The 21,494-nt window shown below is 36.0% G+C and overlaps 2 protein-coding genes across 3 annotated transcripts in view; one reads left to right on the top strand and one right to left on the bottom strand.

Moving 5' to 3' along the window:
• si:ch211-140l13.3 (centromere protein J) overlaps nucleotides 1–21,494 on the bottom strand; it is a 41,685-nt gene that overhangs the window by 5,101 nt on the left and 15,090 nt on the right. For both annotated transcript variants that reach the window (XR_008356579.1, XM_053488898.1), the window contains exons 3-12: nucleotides 20,879–21,070; nucleotides 14,913–15,054; nucleotides 13,234–13,333; nucleotides 11,346–12,342; nucleotides 10,348–10,441; nucleotides 9,954–10,059; nucleotides 8,835–9,032; nucleotides 2,628–2,688; nucleotides 1,443–1,531; nucleotides 596–739 (exon numbers count right to left, since the gene is read on the bottom strand). Coding sequence is in view for 1 of the 2 variants with exons in the window: in XM_053488898.1 (XP_053344873.1) it covers nucleotides 596–739; nucleotides 1,443–1,531; nucleotides 2,628–2,688; nucleotides 8,835–9,032; nucleotides 9,954–10,059; nucleotides 10,348–10,441; nucleotides 11,346–12,342; nucleotides 13,234–13,333; nucleotides 14,913–15,054; nucleotides 20,879–21,070 (2,123 nt within the window). In the remaining variant the exon portion in view is untranslated. The remainder of the gene's footprint in view (nucleotides 1–595; nucleotides 740–1,442; nucleotides 1,532–2,627; nucleotides 2,689–8,834; nucleotides 9,033–9,953; nucleotides 10,060–10,347; nucleotides 10,442–11,345; nucleotides 12,343–13,233; nucleotides 13,334–14,912; nucleotides 15,055–20,878; nucleotides 21,071–21,494) is intronic.
• On the top strand, nucleotides 17,821–19,291 carry gpr31 (G protein-coupled receptor 31). Its single transcript, XM_053488900.1, has one exon. The coding sequence runs from the start codon at nucleotides 18,058–18,060 to the stop codon at nucleotides 19,003–19,005; it is 948 nt and encodes a 315-aa protein (XP_053344875.1). The 5' UTR covers nucleotides 17,821–18,057; the 3' UTR covers nucleotides 19,006–19,291.

The raw sequence follows: 21,494 nt of genomic DNA, 5'->3' as shown, positions 1-21,494 counted from the left end.
GATAGACAGATAGATAGATGGTTGGTTAGATAGTCAGTTGGTTGGTTAGATAGACAGATAGACAGTTTGTTGGTTAGATAGACAGATGGTTGGTTAGATAAACAGATGGTTGGTTAGATAGACAGATAGATAGATGGTTGGTTAGATAGTCAGTTGGTTGGTTAGATAGACAGATAGACAGTTTGTTGGTTAGATAGACAGATAGACAGTTGGTTGGTTAGATAGACAGATAGACAGTTGGTTGGTTGGTTAGATAGACAGATGGTTGGTTAGATAGACAGTTGGTTGGTTAGATAGACAGATAGACAGATGGTTGGTTAGATAAACAGATGGTTGGTTAGATAGACAGATAGACAGTTGGTTGGTTAGATAGACAGATAGACAGTTGGTTGGTTGGTTAGACAGACAGATGGTTGGTTAGATAGACAGATAGACAGATGGTTGGTTGGTTAGATAGACAGTTGGTTGGTTGGTTAGATAGACAGATGGTTGGTTAGATAGACAGATGGTTGGTTAGATAGACAGATGGTTGGTTAGATAGAAAGTTGGTTGGTTAGATAGACAGATAGATTGATAGATTGCGTAAGCCCCAAACCTCAGTCATGTCTGTTGATCCATAATCAGACTCAGAAGATACAGATTTCCCAGATTTCGCTGTACTCTGCAATCCTTTTGCCACTGAGTTCCTGCTTTCGACCCGGATCTGTTTCTCCACAGACCTCCCTAAGTCCTGAACACACTGGCAAAGTTGAGTGGTTTATTCTATTGTTTTATAGCTAAATCCATGATATGATACTAAGATGTCTTTTATAATGTTTTTCCCCATTGTTGAATAATCATTAATAAGTTCGATCCTGTTATCACTTACCTTACAACAGCTATAAACCTCAGTATAAACATAAAAGTGTTCTCTCATTATCTCAAAGAAAAAATTGCTGCTTGTTACTGATTTCTGTAGACTTTAAACACATTTACAAAGTACTGATACTGAAGAATACCTGCACAAATGTCATGTGACCAATCATATCAAGTCAAGTGTTACACGGCACAGGTTGGCTTTGCTCTTTGGCCAATAGAGGGCAGTAGATCAAATAGATAAAATCTTCGATTTTCATAAAAATCGGTTGATAAATTGATCATCTTTATGCTACTTTAACAGAATTAAGAAAGGTTTAGGCCAAAATAATGATTTAAAGCACTAAACCAAGCTGGTTACTGCTGTTGTGATGCTAAAAAAAACAAAAAAAAAAAACATAATTTTTTTCACTATAAATCCACGGTGCTGTAGAAGTAATTTTTCTATGGAATTTATTATGGATCAAACAGAAACAATAACCAGACATAAAGAAAGTCAGACATGAACATTACTTTTTATGGGTCTTTCATCTTATAAGTCTTATAAGACATGACGTGAATGTTGAGAGTGAGATTGACAGACGTACCTTTTCTCCACACTCACTGTATGGGATCGTGTCCCTGTCCTCTGGACTCTGGGATCCCAAGGAAGTCCTTGAATTTGACGAGTCTCGTCCTTTTGAAAAATAGATGTCTTATAAAGTGTACAGTACAACACACACACACACACACACACACAACTGAAATCTAATCGTGCATGTCTCGGTTTTCACAGTTTGAGCAGGCTTGAAAAAACAACTTAATATATATTGGGATATATAAAAACAAAATATTTGACACCACTCGAGTAGAAAAATTCTATAAAATACATTTCGTGAGGAGTGAATACTACTGTCTACTACAGCAACTGTGGGAACAGCTGTACATGCCTTTTCTCTAATAAATAAATTCTCATACGACTTTAAAAAAAAAAAATAATAATAATAATAAAATGTGTCAAATTTAATGGCGCCCTTTAAAAAATTCAAAAAATTTTGTAATGCTGTTAGTCACTAGTAACTGTTGTGTTATTAATTATGCACTATATCACTCCTGTTTTAGCAGCAGGAAGACAGGAACAGTATTTTACACTCACACAGGAGATGAAGACGCAGCAATAAACAAGATAACACAAGCCCTAACACAAAAACGTCATTGTGTGTTAATCACCATTTCAATATCTGGATTTGAAATCTACTGCATTAAACAGGTGCGCTGAATCAAAGAGGACATCCATATGCACAAACCTAAACACGGATCAAGTTTGAAACGAACTGCATGGATGAGAATCCTCTATGAAGTGTATCTAAAACTTACTACAGGAAATAGTAGAAAGTGCTAAATCCTTACTAATGACGTCATGTTTAAATGGAAATTTGACCCCTGACAATTATGGGGGCCAAAATGTTATAGAAACCTGTCTATTGTATGAAGAAATAAAATTGCATTTTTTGAGAATTTTTTTTATATATTTACATTATAAGTTCTATTACAGTTTAAAGTTATACAGCGTTGTTGCTTGCTTAAGCTTAAATGATTGCTCAATGGATGTGTTATTGATTGCAGCTTATTTTATAAAGGGTGCCAATAATTCTGCATTTGATTATGTACGGTAGAACAGGCAGGATTACAATGACAATGTGAGACATGACGCACAAGGTGTTGTCTGGGTGGAGACGGTGCAGGAAGTGGATCAGGAAAAAACAGGAAGGGACTGAATTAAATAGACTTACTCGCAGATGAAATCTTCTGTTTGGTCTTTTCCTGGGAATCGCTGACGGAGTCAGTCCTTGTCTGATAAAAAAAAGAGAAGAAAAGAAAGAAAAAGAAAAGCCTCAATGTTCGTGAATGTTGATGATAATAAACGACTGAATACTACCTTATGCTCCGAGGTTTTTACTATATAATGTTCATGAACTTTTCAGATATATACAGTATTTACAGTTTATTATAATATGTCACAGTATGCTGGTACCGGATGGTGGTCATGTGGCTATGATGCAATATCTTCATTGACGCACTAATGTGATTCATCAATTCTTAATAGACCTGAAGAGCAAAATCAGAGTCTAACTGTTGGAGATACGGGCATGGGTGGATCTGTTACGCAGGAAGGAATTATTTATGAGGAGATTGGCTGTGTGAACTGCCATGAATAATTTCTAAAGCTTTTAATGAGCACTTTAGACCATGTTGAATGAGTCAGTAAAAAATGAAATCGAGCCAAACCATTGAGCGGGTTTCCTCATGGAAAAATTAAACGTTTCCGAAATCATTGCTGTCTAAACTGCTGCTAAAATACGGCCTTGCTTCCAACACCATATGTAGAATTTTGGAACAAAATTGGAATTGATTTGTATCAGTAGAAAGGAACCATCAACTGTTGGAGAATTGAGGTCGGGGGAAAAAAATGTGATCGGAGATGACTTAAATGCTTGGTGCAGTTGCACAATTAAACTAAACATGTGTGTGTGTGTGTGTGTGTGTGAGAAAACTACTCGTTAGTGAGATTCATCAAAAAAGAAAAAATGGCTTGAGTTTGTAGGAAGCATGAAGTTTGGACTTTGGAGCAATGAGAGAGAAATGTCACATGGTTCCAGATCGATTCTATTCCCGAGTGGGGGGCGCGTCAGGGTAAGAAGGTTAGCACATGAAGTGATAATCCAGAATATCTTTTACTCTGCATATTGTCCTGTTTTAGTCGCTGTTCTACTGTCTTGGGCTGTTTGCACATGTTGGCACGTCCTGTGCTGCTTCCATTCCACTGTATACTGTATAAGCTGAAAAGACAATAAAGCAACTTGGCACTTGTCTTGTGTCTTGTTGACACTTGTTGTGTGTGGCTTCTGAAGTGTCACATCAAAGGCTTTGAAGTACACCATCGCGTTCTAATGTAGACTTGTATATGACAATGTCAATAAAAACTCTATTCTCTAAAATGGACCAAGCAAATAAAGTGTAATTAACTAAACTTTTGCATTTTATTATTTGTTTTGGTTTTGTAAACCGTTTAGCTTTTTGCGCCTACATATTGAACAAACATCTACTGTATGTGCAAATGGTTAGTCTTTTATTGGAGGAGTCTCTTGCACAAACAGCTCACACAAGTCCTTACACAATAAACTTCATCAGACACAGATGTTACACCACGGCGCTCTTATAGGTCACATGGTGTTGCTTAATTTTCTTATTTCTAGAAAAAGTTTCCAAGTGCTTTGTAACAGGCAAAGGTAAAGTGTTTTCTGACCTTTTTTTTTTGCACAGGTGAGTTTACTACAGTATGTGCAGTTTTACAGGTGTTGTGAGAATGGTTATACTGTTTTTATTTACTCTAATGTAAGTGAGAAAAGTGATGTACAGCGGAATCTCAGCATAAAACGTATTTCTTTTTGGGGGACAGGTCTTAAGGCAAAAATTCGTACTCATAAGAAATAATGTTAATGCATTTCTTAAGATACTTGTTTCAGCCACCTAAAAATATTACCAATATTTAAAAAAAAATCTTCACATAGCTTTGAACACATGACGTGACTCGTTCGAAGACCACTGACACAAATCAAGTTTCCGTAGGTTTGGATGCCAAAAATGCCTGGTACTGTATGCCGATGCGAATTCCCTTTAAAATGTCATTCTTAAGGGGATTTTCATAAGTGAGGGCATTTAAATGCCGAGGTTCCACTGTCCTTCGATTCACGGATGTAACTGTTGCCATATTGTTTCAGTATAAGAGGAATGTAACACTTCAGGGCATGTGGTTACAGGAAAATAAGCATCTCAGAGTGATAGCAGGAACTTCTCTGTGCATCATTTGCTTATTTAGGATTTTAGTAAATCGGGGCCGGGAGTCTTTATCTTAATGTGGAAGCGGACTTCCAAGGGCATAACCATGTTTTTCTGATGCAGATATCACATGCCTTTCATGTCACTGATGTGTTTTGAAGTCTCAAAAGCAACAAAGATGTCATTCTGTTATTCCTGTTTTCGTGAACATGATTGCGGCACTGTTGGAGTCTATAAATATACCCAGCCCGTGTGCAGTGAGCCTGAGAAATACTGTACACCACTGTACAAAAAAAACAAAAAAACATTCCAAATAAAATGAATGGATCCCACACTTTCAAATGAAAATTGTGCAAAAACTACTAATCGATTAAATGCTTTGCGCTAGCAATTTAACTTATCTGTGAAATGAATCCATATTTTACATAACATATGAAATCTTATATCAAGTATTTATTTTATATTAACTTATAGGTGTCTTTAAATCTGTTTAAACAGTGATTAATTTCGTATCAGTGTACAGGGATGTTAAGTCTTTAGTTTGGTTCATTGCTGTTTATTCAATAAAAAGGTGAAAAAATCTTAAATGCATTCATATTTATTTAGGATTTCCTATTATAAGCTTATATTAAATGTAATGGATTGGCAATCTTTCCAGGATGTACCCTGCCTAGTGCCTCAAGTCCCCTGGACGGACCCCGTACAGGATAAACGGTGAAGTAAATGAGTGAGTAAGTGAGTGATATATAATTAGTAAACCTATTCTAGACATGTACTACATCCAAGCTTTAAACTGTTTATAAAATATATTACATATAATATCTGATATAAATAGTATTTTTAAAAAGAAACAAACCAAATAATTAAATGCAAAGCTTCTAATTAGCAGAAATTAACACTAAAAATTGATTTAATCATTTTATATATGGTTTACTTTAACCTTTTGACATGAAATAATGAATTCATTTTTATAAATTGTCCCAAACCACCAACTTTGGCACCCTATGAAATTGGATCTGATTTAGTATTATGGCGACACGGTGGTGTAGTGGTAAGGCCTGTCGTCTTGCACCTCCAGGGCCGGGGTTTGATTCCCACCCTCGGGTCTGTATGCATGTTCTCCCCGTGCTTAGTGGGTTTCTTCCACAGTCCGAAGACATGCAGATTACGCTAGTAATACAACATTCAACACTTAAGATAATCTCATGCTAAACCGGTTTATTTTGCAATGTGCTCTTTCGATTAAAAAAAAATATATTATTACACAAGCCTGAAACTTTTGCGCAGCACTCTACATACGTTTCTAGATGAAACGGTAAATGTAGGGCAGAAAGGGAAATTGCACAAGTATCTTACATCCTGAGGATCAGGTTAAAGCCAGCTTACACTTCTAGCAAACTGGACGGAAGAATACGGTTGAGAAATGATTCACTGTGGTAATTTTAGTCTGCCTTTACAATATGTATCAAGAGTTCCTTTCTATAAGAAACCCCAGTCATGAGTGTGGCTGAGAAGTGCAAAACAAAATAACAAAATGAAAACAAAACAACAAAATGAAAACAAAATAACAAAATGAAAACAAAACAACAAAACTAAGACAAAATAACAAAACTGAATACAAAATAACAAATTCAAAAACAAACTAACAAAACCAAATACAATATAACAAATCAAAAAACACAACAACATATCCAGAAACAAAATACCAAATGAGAAAACACAGCGACAATTCAGTCAAACCGGAAAAGGTAGGTATAGTGTGGTTTGCGAATGAAATTCTTATCGCTGATTGGATGAGACATCTGCAAAGGTGTCAAGTAACAGAGTACAAATATTTTGTTAGCTTACTTAAGTAGAAATTTTGTGTATCTATACTTTACTGGAGTAATTATTTTTCAGCCGACTTTTTACTTCTACTCCTTACAGTTTCACGCAATTATCTGTACTTTCTACTACTTACATTTTAAAAATAGCCTCGTTAGTCCTATTTTATTTTAGCTTGTCATTCAAATAACAAACAAACAAAAAACATCCAGATAAATCACGCTAACCGGATGGAGCGAATTTGATTGTGGTTGGATGAGAATTAATCCATTTTCGGTTAATAAGGTTGTGATAAGTAGACGAAGATGTCCGTTTTATATATATACATACACACATACATACATACATACACTAATGTTTATTGTAGACAACCATATAAAGGTAACTGTTACTAAGCCTGCCCTAATTTTCTTGTATGTTGCCCTCACAGATTCCTGCAGCTAAGCTTGGATGTACATTTACATTCCAATAAAGGTTACCGATGACACGCCTCTGAAGTTTGACATTTTGCACCATTAAAATACTTATAGGCAACTAGTTATCATATCTTCTTCTCCATAAAACATGTTAATGCTCAGTAGTACACATATATGGTTCTTTAATGTATTTGCATTCTAAAGAAGTCTTTTTTAACCCTAGTATCTACTTCTACTTTTGACACCACTGGATATCTGTCACTCAAGACATACAAGCGGTACTATCAGGTGAAGTCAGAATTATTTTTTAAAGCAAATATAACACAACTTAGTTGACCAAAGTGCTAAATAATCCTAAAATACTGAAATGAATCTTTAAATCAAAATACATTTAAATGTCCGTTATTTTGTTTTCAGTTTTGTTATTTTGTTTTAATGTTTCTATTTAGTTTTTAAATTTGTTATTTTGTTTTCATTTTGTTATTTTGTTTTTAAATTTGTTATTTTGCTTTCAGTTTTGTTGTTTTATTTTCAGTGTTGTTGTTTTGTTTTTTAAATTAGTTATTTTGTTTTCGGTTTTGTTATTTTGGTTTGCACTTCTCGGCCACCGTAAAACAAAACATTGTCCTGCAATTCTCAGTGTCTCTACTTTTCATCCTGTTATCATCAACTTCCTATAAGTCTAAAGAAGGTACAAAAACGTTCTTTTACCAGTGAATCTGGATATGTCATACAGAGGGTGATTTTTACTGCTGAGTGGATCAACAAACTGTTTAAAGAATGGAGGAAGTTACAGTATAAGACGACAAGGTACAAGGTGTGTGTACAATTTATATAAAGGGGTAAAACAACTGGACGACTTGGACTTATGCACATGGAGGGTGCACGTGATCACCACAATGGACATGATGCTGCAGTAATTCATTGTTAAACTAACAGTGTTTTCTTTTCACTGAAAAGAAAAAAAACTTTAAAAAATAATTGTAAAATGAATATGTGATGTATGATTTAAAAGTTTAATGACCAGATTTTACACAATTCAGATTAATACTTATGGGCCGTCTAAGATTGGGGGTTTGGGTGGTGATGCCCTTTATCAGCTTTAGAGCAAAAAAAAAATAAATCTTTGCATGACCCTGCTTTTAGTTATTACAGTTGCCTTGCACCATCAGGGTTTGGGTTCGATTCCCGCCTTGGGGTCTGTGTGCATGAAGTTTGCATGTTCTCCCTGTGCTTGGTTCCTTGTTTCTTCTCACAATCCAAAAACATGCAGATTACGCTAATAGCCTTCCCAAATCGCCTGTAGTATGAAAATGAGCACGGGAGTGTGAATGGATATGCATGTGTGTGTGTGTGTGTGTGTGCCCTGTGATGGTCCAGGGTGTCTCCTAAGTCTCTAAATCCTAAACTTGCCCTAAGTCTCCTGGGATTAGCTCCGCACCCTGTATACAGGATATAGACGATGAGTGAGTGACAGAGTGCGAGAGTGATATGATTTATTTATTTTTTATTATCATTAATTAATATCTTAACTTTCTACTTAAATTCTGTAATGAATAAGTAACACAAGTGAAATCTGCTATTAAAAAAAAAAAACAGAAAAAGTGAAAAAAACACATTTAGAGTATTTTTCCTCGTCATTTATCCAAAGTGTGCACACAGTTTTGGACTCAACTGCACATTAAGCTCTCCATGCAAATGTGCTGATTTAATCTGTACACAAATTAGCCCTTTGACGTGTTAGATCACACTTCCTGGTTCAGACTCAGACACATAACTGACTGTTTGGATTTCTAATCCATAAACAAAATTAAAACTGACTCACAACCAGCAAGCTGAATGACTCAGCTGCTTTTTGACTGTGTAACAGAGTGCTAGCAGGTGTATGTGTGTGTGTGTGAGATGTTTGACCCTGCTCACCAGGTTTTGAGTGTCAGGATGAGGAGTGGATCTGCCCGAGCTCTGAGGTCTGACCTGAACGACGCGGCGACTCATCAGCACCCGGTTCTCTCTGGTCAGGGCGTCGACCCGACTCTGCAGCTCACTGTGAGCCTGCCACCACTCACACTCCCGTCTCTTCAGCTGCTCTTTCAGAAACTGGATTTGGTCTCTGAGATCCTTCATGTGTAGAAAAAGATTATGTAGTGTAGCACACGCGTGGGATAAAAACACATATTTAAATGTCTTATAAAACCATGTCTGGTGAGGGACTAAGATTCCTGAAACAACATTTCTATTAACCCATCTTGGGAAGATCCCATAAACGCATCAATAAAGAGTTAACATGTACAGTAGCATTGCATCTTATTCGTTGAAAATATTGAAATGTGACCATATTTAGCTGCACGTTAAAGTTTAGCCTACTACGTTCTGCTTAGCTAATAAATGATTAGCTATACTCTTATTAGATCAATATAATTATAGTGACGTCCTGGATCGTCCTTGATTACGATCGGTAGGATATTCTGTAAACCAAATAACAGGATTATGCATCACGTATGCAATCATAAATATAAACAAAAATTACACAGGGATACAACTGATAAACGTGCTTTACAATGATGTATGTATTTATTTAATCGTTTCTGTGTGAGGATACATTTATTTATCATTCATAGAGAGAGCCGACAGTGGCAGTGCTTTGTAACTTGACAGACAGCTTTGTTTTTTTTAGCTTTTACTAAAACCTTAAACAGCTATAGCAGCAGAAACGATAACTTGAACTAACTTGTACATTCACAAATGTTTAATGTAGATAAAACTGCTTAAAAGGTTGGACATTAAGGACATGCTACTGCTTAAGGTCATTCTCTAAAGGTTTGTTATTGTTCCAGTTGAAATACTACTCAGATTATTCATGCCGCCATCCTTAAAATTCCTTCCGCTATGTCTATAGCTTTAAATGCAAATCATCGAAGTGCATTTTTCCCAGCCAATCGGAATACAGGAACTCGAAAATGAAAATGGTAAAAAATAAAATAAAATAAAAACTACCTAAAAGCATGTATCACTAAGCAATAAACAGATCCTGGTTTTTACCTCAGTCCCATTAAGGTGCACTGCGGCATCCTGACATGTGCGGTCTGAAGATCTGAAGCTTTGCGGGTTGTCTTTGTCATTATTAGTTAAGCGCTCCATTTCAGACCTGTACAAATTAAAAGTAATCACAAGCAGTTTTGATTACAAAGAAAACAAAATATAAAAAAAGTTCCAAATATGGGACTTTCACCCCAGGTTAAACTTATAAGTGTTTCAGATATACAGGATGTAAACAATCTGACATTATGCTCGATCTCATAAAACTGAAGACACACAACATTCCATCGTCATGGACTCAGATTAAATAAACCCTGCTATAAAGGATAATCATCATCTGCTAATCTGATTCAGTCGCTATGAGAACCTTCTAACCGCTAAAGTTATTGTACAGAACCTGATGAAATTCAGCGCTTTATCCTGTTCTGTTTTCATCTTGTCCATCATCAGGTCATTGCTCACTTTCTTTACTGGTTTTACTGGTTGACTTCCTGAAAAGCAACAAAATTGATTTTAATCCACAATAATTGTAGCTAGTGCTGTTAATTCCTTGAAAGAGCTTAACAACTGTACATATGGTGTAAATAAGAAGTTGATGTAATTACTTTTCTACTAAAACAGCAAACTATCATGCAATCATTTAAAAAAACTGATTTTATATTCTCTATCTGGATACGATTAATGTTGTGCAAGGATTGTCAAAATTGTCTGCTTTTCAGTTTGTTTGAAAACGACCAATGTTTAGCCTCAGGCCGCTTAGCCTCAGATCTATAAATGATTCTGCACCAAGCACAAAAGCTTCCGAGTGGTGCAACAACAAAAAAACATTTTCATGATGTTACATTATTAAAAACTGCATGCCTTTTTTTAATGGATGATGACATAACAGAGATACGTACTGCTCAGTAAAGTGTAGCTTTTTCGCTTACTTTAATTTTAAGTTCAATGTAAAACTTTTGGATTAAATTTTCGGTTTTTTGTGCTGGGCTTGGTTTTTAAGTGAAAATATTAATGTTATAAGAAACAGGCTACATTTAATTAATCATAAAACTTCTGATTAAAAGGTTTTAAATTGTCACAAAACATAATATCGAATCGAAATATTGATCAAATTGATACTTATTTTATTCGAATCGCCATATACTGTAATATCATATATGGAGGTGAGTGGTGATTCCTGTTCCTATTACATAACATTATAAATAAGACATTAACATTTACATAAAACGACAATTGAACTGAAGTCTCCTTCTGTAAATGCTTACTCACTGTTACTCACTGTTATAGAACGAGCGCTTCAATATAATCCTGTGTTTGTTACTCTCCTGTCGACTGATCAGATTTAAGAACGCAACAGCACTGTGTTATCAGTTTAGAAATCATATAAATCCTCACCATTCACTGAGTGCTGAGTTTTCAAGTCTTTCTCCCTGATCATGTTGTCCATTTTGTTTTTTCCTTCGCATTTAACTTGAGGGAAAATCCTAGCGAGAAGGTCCAAGCTGCTGGCACAGGGAGGTGTAGCCTCACCGCTGGTCTCTTTTAGAGTTCCTGAGGGTTTGTGAGGTTCAGACCAGCCGAGCTGCTGTATCTCATAGTCACTTCCATCGTCAGATTCAGATGAACTGGAAAGTTGAGCTAAGAAGCAATGCAGGGATTGTGTACAGTCACTTGGACCAACGTCACTAGGAGCGTCACTGGCGTAGTCCTCATCAGATAGATCCATCTGGTGATCAGAGTTCATTTTTATGAGATTAAAAGCAGGCATTGGATTTTTGAGATCTTCCATAGCACCAGCATTTTCTCCAGAGGTGCTACGGAGAAGAAGCTGCTTTATTTCCGTAGTCAAGCTTAGCGTCTTGGTGTTTGCTTGGCCCAGGTCACACACTCGAACAATGCGATCATTTACCTTTTTGAAACCACTTCGTTTTTCGAGAAGATGGATCTTCTGAGCAACATTACTACCAGAAACCATTGGGCAATTGGTACTGCTTGTATTGGTAACTGTGATTGGCTGCTTAGAATGTCCCTCATTGTTTTGAGAGGAATGTTTACTGTGATTCAAAACTAGAGACTTGCCATCATGTGGAGGAACATTGTTCCTCAGTAGGTTCTCCTGGCCAAATCTCTGGCCAGAGTACTTTGCATTATCTTTTCTCATTAAGGATAGATTCTTCAGAGCTGGGCCATCGTTTTGTTGAGTATGAAGAAGACTGTTTATCTGTGCATTGTGACTGTGCTGGACAAGAGATGGTGTTGAGGGTCTTTGAGGTGGTTTAGACTTTGTGTTTTTGGAGGCTGGATGGATTTTATGGAAGGTGTCTTTATTTTTACTGATTCTTGATCTTCCATCACCTTTACGCAGGAAATTCCTTTTCTCTGCTATTCTGAGCTGCAGGAAAGGATAATAAAAATAAGGCCATCCACAAGTCTTCCAAATACATCATATATTAAAGCTTAAATCCACTCAGAGTATTCATCTTTATAATTAATTGCATCTAAAATCTATTTTGTAATGAATATCATTCTTTAAATTTTTTTCTACCTTTAATTTTTCCCCCATTTCCTGTATCACCCACAAGACTATTTAAATTTCTGCTTATTGTGGCACCTTTGCTTCATGAGAGCAATGCAGTGGTGCTTTAGACATTCTTTCATACAGATAATCCTCAAATGCTTCAACCTTCACGCTAACACCAATGTTTATACCAGTGTGATGATCATACCATAGATTGTTAACTAGCCAGCTGAGACTTTGCCGTACGTCAGTGCATTGTATTCTGGGACTTTGAGCACTGCGTTGGCGCTAACATCACCATAACTACTCATTAGTGAAACAAGTTCATTAGCACCCATGTATGAGATTTAGTTTTATAATATTGCAAACATTAACATGTTGAATCTAGATCCCCAGACCCTAAAGTTTTTTACAATGAAACCTGGCGTTCAGCACCTGGTGATGTTTCCTGGGTCATCTTATTATCCGCGTTAAATGCACCATTATCACACATAGCCAGGCAACCGCGATGCAATTATGGGAAGCCATTAGGGTCAAACTTGGTCACGTGATTAATTTGCGTTAAACATAGTAACGTGTTAAGATTTCTAGATTAATCACGTGATAACGCATTAATATTGACATCCCTAATATAATCATATTTAATGTGCTATAAGATGGACATCAATTTTCAAGGTCCAATAGTAACTTTATTTATAAATCTACCCTTTATTTACTTTATTTAAGGACATTTCCTTTTGGCAGTTTTTTGCTGTAGAATTTTACCTGCTTATCCTTTTTTAGACCCTCCATATCCAACTCAAGCTGCTCTTCAACAAAATCTTCAAAAGTCTTCTCTATCGCTCTGAGTCCGGGGCGAATAGGCCTGGGTGGCAATAAAATATCATGAATAACATCATAGTTTTAAAGTTCTTGAGGGAAGTTGTTATTTATAAGTAGTAATATTGAGCAATGTGAGCACATGGACAAGAAATACATCACATTTTATGCTTTTTAAACTGAATTATCTACTTATTTTGTTAAACACTTGATGTGAATGGAACGTTCACAGCTGTACTAAACTTGTTTTCAAACTAAATTTGCACAATTCGCTTGTGCACACACCAGAATACACCTTTCAAGCATTATGCACACAAAACCACACCTATTTACACATGCACATTTGAAGGAGTATGACGCAAAGAAGTGGGAAGTTTGTGTAAAAACTATGTCAGAGTAAAAAAATGGGAAGTGTGGTCAGGTAGATGTGGTCAGTTTTGGGTGTGAACCCAAACCTAAGTTTAATTTTTTGGCTGGTATGTGGTTTTTCCCACATGATTTGACACTTTATAACTGTTTTTTCTTTTTTTTTTTTTTGACAATTTTACAATCTTGACAATTTTAAAACCTTGCTGAATGACCGATTCAGGGAAACTATGCACTTAAAATACTGTCAGCCAACCAACGAGGCACTGAATTACAGCATCTTCAGTCACTACAAGTCACATACATAATCACATAATCATAATTTCTGTATGTATTACTCTGGACTTGAGTCTTGTTTATGTTTTTTTATACACACTATTTAAGTTCCGGGTTTTTAGGATATGTCTGGTTTGTGTTCACGTTTTTGTTCCGTGTTCACATTTACAGTTCCTTAGTGAACTTTGCATTTGTGTAAAACTATTTTGATAATAAAGTGCATGCATGTCACCTCTTAATCACTGGCAAATCTATTTTTTTGTCCTAAATTTAACCACATACTTTGATTTTTTTTCTGTTGTCTGTAATAAACACCTAATTTAATCATGTTTTGTAATCACTCATCAACTAAACAAATCTGTACAAACGACACAAATGGTGTATTACATGTTAATAATCAGCTGATCAACTAAATTCAGGGCAGTGTGTATAAATTTTGGCCAATTTTGCCAATTTTGGCTTATAACAACAAAAAGAATTGGATTCCTTTCAAAGATACATGATAAACGTAAAGTCTTTTAAGATTACCGATACAAAGCAAGTAACATTGGTCTTAACTGAAAAATAAAGGAAAATGATAAACATTCAAACTTATATTTTTTAATGTGCAACATTTAATTTAATTTCATTTGTAGTTCATCTGAACAGTATGTTGGTGAATCCAGAGTGTTTCTCTGTGTATGAGGATGTGCTGGATGTAAACGGAGAATACACAGTGGATATCACCAGGCAGAATACACACACAGACATCATACACTCATTCACATACCTAGAGGCAATTTACCACTTACTCAAGGTTGGACAGAACTAGAGATTAAGCAATCAGAGCTCAAAAACCTATAGAAATCAGCAATAAGCAATATTAAATATAAAACGTAAATTGAAATAAATACAAAGAACGGGGGAAGATGGCCAGAATTAGAGATTAACCAGGCCTTAGCTTCTCCTCCAGTGTATATGCGGTATCTGATACTGATACTCACCTTTCCTCTGGATTGGCTGGGACTTTGTTCCTGACTCCAAAAGGACTGACCGTGCATGCTTCCTCCCCCGGCTCACATGATTCCTCCTTTATAGGAGTTAAACGTCTCTGCTCTGTCTCAACCCTCTGTAGAGACATGTTGTCTGAAAACAAAACAACAAGAATCACAACAGTTTCTCCCCAGATCTTATACGCACAGTGTAATGAGCAGAAGTGTCTGACTTTATCATAAACAAATGCCCATGTGAATTTTATTTTGTATAAGTTTCCTGATTTAATGTATCTAGTGCTAATGGAAAAGAGAATGAGAGGGATGATGAGATCAAATGTAAAATCACTTCATCATGCTCCCTTACATGCAGCAAAGCCTTTAGCACGGTGCATTGCATATTCATTTGCATTTAAAGATGAGTGTAAGGCTGCCATCAAAGCAACCTGGTCTTTAATAACAGTTCAGCAGTTCCAGAGGCTGATTTCTGCTAAAGGATCGCTGACCAAGTACAGTATTAAATGCATAAATGAACAGAATTCTTCAGAAACTGGACATTTCTAGATTGCAAATCCTTTTTTTATGATCTTAGGAAAAATATATACTATTTTGTTTAAGCTTAAAAGCTTAAAAAATCTGAATGAATCTATAATATATGGGACTTTTTAATTAAATTACAAATGTATACATTATGCAAGCACACACATGTGTGTGTGTGTCTGATTATAAAATGTATGCACCAAAATTTTTTTTGATTGCTTGCTTTTTTTTTTTTCAAAATAAAAAAATCCAAAAATGCATATCACTTATTAAAAAATACAGCTCACGTTATGTTAGCACATTGTCACAGAATTATAAAGAGTGACTTAATTTTGACAAAAAAAAAGTCAGATAGACCCTTATAATTTCCAAAGAAATTCCCCTTTCTAGCATTAACGAGATTATAGTTCAATTTAAAGAAGTGTGTAAAACATCCATTGGTGTTTGACCAGCTCGACCTGGACCTTCTGAAAGACATTTTAATGCTGTTTAAAGTTTCGTTGAGAACACGAACACCCTGCTCCCTCTATGCCTCGGCCATATGTCGCTCTCGAAGCTGCTGAAGAAAAGTCGTCAAAGTTTTATAAATCTTTAAGAGCTAAACAAATTGCTCAGACATTTAATATATTTGGATGCATACATTCAATTATAAACTCATAATATATTCACAGTTTATGTTAACTATCAATAAAGACTCTAAGTTTTAAAAACGAAAAATTGTATCTGGGTAAATTCCATTGTGGTCAGGTTTGCATTTCCACTCCTTAAAGATCAAACAAAGGGAGAGTGAGGAGGAGGAGCTTATTCCTGCAGGCTATTCAAGCCCTCAACCAAAATGCCAACAAGGATTAATTGATCGGACTTGCTCATACAACATCCACACCTTCCCTACATTCCTGGTAACATACCAGTGTGATGAATGTACATTTTTTATGTTGAATATTTTTGTTTGCACGAAAAAATTCAATTAAAATTTTATTTTGTGTAATGTTTATTCCCACCAAATGTTATTTTACTGCGAATTTAATTGCATTTTTTTTTTTGTGTGTGTGTGTGTGTGTCAAATATTAGTTTGCACACCAGTACATTGGTATAAATGATTCCTCATGCTCCCAGAATGACTCTTTCACAATCTGAGATCTGGAGTATGGCTGTTCCCTCAGGGTTAGAAACACTCCATAGATGTGATAACCCGGTCATTCAGTACATTCAGGTCGTCAGCTGACTTCATTTTATTGCCCCATAGTCTAGACCTGAGCGACTGAAGCGACCCCAGATCAGATCAACACTGCCTCCAGAGGCTTGTACAGTGGACACTATACATGATCACTTCATGTGTTCCCTCCTTACACTGACACGCCCATCGCTCAGATTGACCCTATTCCAGTGCGATGGTGCATAAGAAGGAAAGCGTATGCACAGGGATGCACGTATTGCTCTGGAATAGACTCGATCCGGACTCATCAGACCACATGACCTTTCACATTATGTGTGTGTATGAAAATGCTTTTACTTTCACTATTATTTTTTTTTCACAAAGTTGATGGTTTATCACTATCCTCCCAGGTTTGGATAATGTGTTTAAGCGTTCGTAACCCAGTTCCAGTAACTTAGTTCTTTTTAACTTATTTTTCTTCATGCAAATACAGTATGCTGAAATGGTGACTTTTTTTGGCCAATAATAAAAAAAATTACAGTACTTTCATCATTTTTAGCAGTCTGCTGTTTTTGGTTGAGTCCATGGTATATATTTATGCATGCAGTTTTTACAGTATATTAATTTAACATTTTCTATTCTATTTTTACAAAAAATAAAAAAATTTAACCTTTTAATAATAAAAAAAGAACATATGAAATATTTGTACATGAATCATTTCATTAAAAAAAAAAACTCAACAGGCTCAGACTTGTTTGGATGTCCTCAGGTTTCCAAGAAATGTACTGAGTTTTGTGTTACGTCACAGTGAAATCACATTGCTGTAAATAGTAAAATACCCACTGTGTCACTGTAAATTCATATTCATGCATTTCTGTTGTAAATATACTCAGATTACAACACAACAACGACTAAATCAGTGTCTGCTGTGCGTGAGAAATGAGGCATTTATGGTGTGCAAGAGACTTTGCGTTCCTATGCGATCGGTATTACGCAACCATAAGCACATCATCAGCAGACGTTACTCTGCTCAGGAAAACCCCAGAAAACCGGCTGAATGAAGATCAGGAAGGAATCAAAACTGACACAGATGACCAATCTTGGATGCTGGCTTTCAGCCCAACGTGCTGATGACTTTTTTTTTCCCCTCACTGTGTTTTTCTCCTGCTGAGTGGCTGCATAACTCTTGAGCCTGTCGTGACGTGCCTCCTCAGGCATGGGAAGTGCACTGGCAACAAGTCTGAGCAGTTTTAAGCGGCAGCGCGGAGTCACAGGAGCACTCTAACACTGGAGTACAGCTCGCGAAAGACCAAGCAATATGCTTCAGCATTTTAGAAGCATGCAAGAAGACTTTTTTGCTTCCTAGCCTTTTTTTTTTTTTTTTTTTTTTGAGTCTGCTGAATACTTCAGGACATCTCAAGATTCATTAAGCTGAGGATTCCACTACTGACACTAATACCAATGGAAAACCATGCAAGTGACAACTGTACAGCTGGAAGTAAGGATCTGTACAAGTTCTACTTCTCGGTGATGATCGGGGAATTTATCCTGGCTCTTCCTCTGAACCTCACTGTGATCTACCTCTTCATCTTTAAACTCAAATTCTGGAAATCAAAAAGCAACAACATTTTTCTGTTCAATCTGGTGCTGGCGGATATCCTGCTGCTGATTTGCTTGCCGGTCCGGGCGTACTACTTTCAGCGCGGAGAGAGACGGAGTAACAACAACACCATCTGCAAGTCGGTGCTCTTTTTGCTGTTTTTGAACCGGGGAGCCAGCATCGCCTTCCTGACTATCATTTCCATCAACCGTTACTTGAGTGTGGTCCATCCTAGCCTTAGGAACCCGTTCAAGATCCGGAAACGGTCCTTCATCATCTCTGCTATGGTCTGGGTTTTGCTTTTGCCTCTGACCATCCCGTCCATGCTGTCCACCTTTGAGTGCTGCAACGACAACGAAACAGAAGAGGACACCAGTAGTTTTTTTCGAGCGAACACCGCCACTGTTGTCTTCAGAGAGCTTGTGTTTTTTACATCGGTTCTCCTCCCGTTTATCATCCTGGTCTACTGCGCCATAAAGATCACCAAAAGGCTGAAGGAGAAGACAGTCGGCGAAAGGACCAAGCTGAAGAGAGCGGTGTTCCTGGTCATTCTGGTCGTCTTGGTGTTTTCTTTCTGCTTTTGGCCGTCTGCCATTTCAAGGCTGGTGCTGCTTATAGTCAGAGAACAGAATCTTCCGAATGCAGAAGAAATCGCGGTTCAGGTCTACGACGGCCTCATGTGCCTCTCGTATCTGGATTGTCTGCTGGACCCGATCGTCTACTGTCTGAGCAGTACCAAGTTCAAGAATTTGTATATAGCCACTTATCTGCCTTTTTTGCTAAAGGGACAACATGCCGAACATCACTGAAACATTACCATGTGTGCAAACACACAAAACAAACTAAAAACTAAACGCTGAACATCCACCATAATGTTCAAGAGTCTTGTTGAAACTGTGATGGTTTTAATCTTTTTTTTTTTCATTTTAAAAAACAAAAAATGTGCTATTTGTCAGTTTAATTGTACTGTTGTCCATTTTTTCTTTTTGCCTTATTTTATTTATACACTGACACACACCAGACCATCTATCATGTGCTGTACAGCTTTTACAATTTTACATTTTATTCTCATTAAAAAAGCTGTTTTTTTTAAAAAAAAGACAAAACAAAAAAGTGTTTCTTTTTTTTAAGACTATAAATTTCTGGTTTTGAAATGTGATGGGTTCACACAGCATAGTATTAACATAGAGTTGCATTTAAACATGCATTCAGAGTTGAGTTACATGCATGTACTGTAGCAAGGTGTTAATGAAATGCTGAACGTTGCAATTCAGACTCAGGACTATCTGCTAAAAAAAAAAAAGAAAAAAAAAAACTTTTCGAACATAAAGGTGTGTCTCAGAGACCTGTCATTTCAGGGAGTTTTTCCTCGCCTCCATTTTCTGTCCCTCTTTTTCTTTACTTTTTGAAAAAACATCATCTTGACCTTTTTTAGACAAGAAAAAGCTGCCAAATCATGCAAGTTTTTAAAACAGAAGAAAATCCTTCATGAGATGAACCCAGTTCTGAATATAAAAAAAAAAAATTCCATGCACAAATAACAGCTTGCCCTTTAGACTTACGGTATCGTGTCAACTCTAAATGCAGCCCTTATTTTTTTAAACATAGTAAAAATATATTTTTATTATTAATGTATGAATAAAAGCCATTCAATATGTTTAAAAGAGCACAAGTTACAGTAATTCATGCAATGTTTTTGTGTAATAACATTTACCCTGCATCAGTTTTTTTATACACCATGACCTGAAATGGTGCATACAGTAACTACAACAGAGTTTTGGTGACAAAATATAGAAAAAGAGCAACTATTGCTTTATAAGTGATCATGGGCAATAAATCCGTCATAAGTCCGTGTTGTATTCATCAAGTGACTGATTTAACATACTCTTGTTTGTTTAAAACCGTGCACACGTATTCAGAACTGGGTTCATAGTTGAACGCTGCCAAATCATGCAAGTTTTTAAAACAGGAATAAAAAATCTTCATCAGGTGAACCCAGTTCTAAATATGCAAAACTTTCCATGAATATACAATACCATAACCTTTATACTTAGTCAGTTTTTAACACTTTAAACATAGGAAAATGTAAATAATTTGAATAAGAATTTGCAATTTTTTTATTGACTTAAGGACTAATATAAGCTAATTAAATCATTAAGACTATCATTTCAATTCCATATTCGGGAGTAGAATTTTAGTGATCAGTCACTTATCACCGCTTATAACAAATATGTACACAATAATTAATTCATTTTTAATTGTTTTTATTGTAAATGAATAAATAATAAGTAATTAAGACTTATAAATAAAGCCTAGTTAATTATTAGGATTAATCAATGGATGTAGTCAGATTGAATGTTGATTAATAAATAAGTGTTTGAACAATGTCTTGAAGCTTAAAGACAAGCATTAATTTGAACATTTATTCATTTATTTATAGGTTTGGCACGTATGGGGGCAGGATGCAAGATTGTAAAATATCTGCTTTAGTTATAACAGGCATTTTGGTGGATTCTACTTTTTCAAAAGTGATGAATCTTGTCATTATAAACCTTTTAATTGAGAGTTGCTCTGCATCCATGAGACAAGGTTAAAATGAGGAATATTGAGACTGGATGTAGAAATGTTCAGTGTTAGTAAGTTGAGTGTTAGTAAGTTTCAGTGGTGACGCTCCGAGCCTACCAGTGCACTGCGTTATCTGAGGACCACAAGCTGGGACTTCCTGCTCCACTCCAGATCTGATAATCACAGTGTTGGAAACACACTTCCTGCAATCCACCACATCACCTGCGTGAGACACTGGATCTGTTAGAGGACGCTGTGCGAGTGAATATGCCTGGTACTGGGTTAAGAAAGCTGGGGGCAGAATTAATCCTGGAAGAGAAAATAGGGACAAAAAAAAAAAAGACCCCAAATTGACTTTAAAAAGCAAAAGCACAGTGATAATGCTGTGTGTGTTTACAAATTTTTTTTACTAATCTGTTACCTGATTACCTCATAAACATAATGACAGGAAATGGTTTGTGAAATAACTGACATCAAATCATTACGTTTTTCACGTAATGTCATTGTTTTCCAGCAATTTATATATATATATATATATATATATATATATACACACACAAACTACCGTTCAAAAGTTTTAGAACACTTTCTAACTCCATGAACGTTCCTGATTTTTATTTCTTTCTACATTGTAAAGGAATGCTGAAGGCGTCCAAAAAATGCATTAATCTCCTTTGAACAGTTGATATTGAGATGTTTCTGCTACTTCTGCTCTGTAAAGACTTCATAACGC

The sequence above is a fragment of the Clarias gariepinus genome, chromosome 27 (assembly GCF_024256425.1).
Source record: "Clarias gariepinus isolate MV-2021 ecotype Netherlands chromosome 27, CGAR_prim_01v2, whole genome shotgun sequence".
NCBI lineage: Eukaryota > Metazoa > Chordata > Actinopteri > Siluriformes > Clariidae > Clarias > Clarias gariepinus.
The sequence above is the reverse complement of the archived record's forward strand: the minus strand, read 5'-3'. Positions and strand labels throughout refer to the sequence as shown.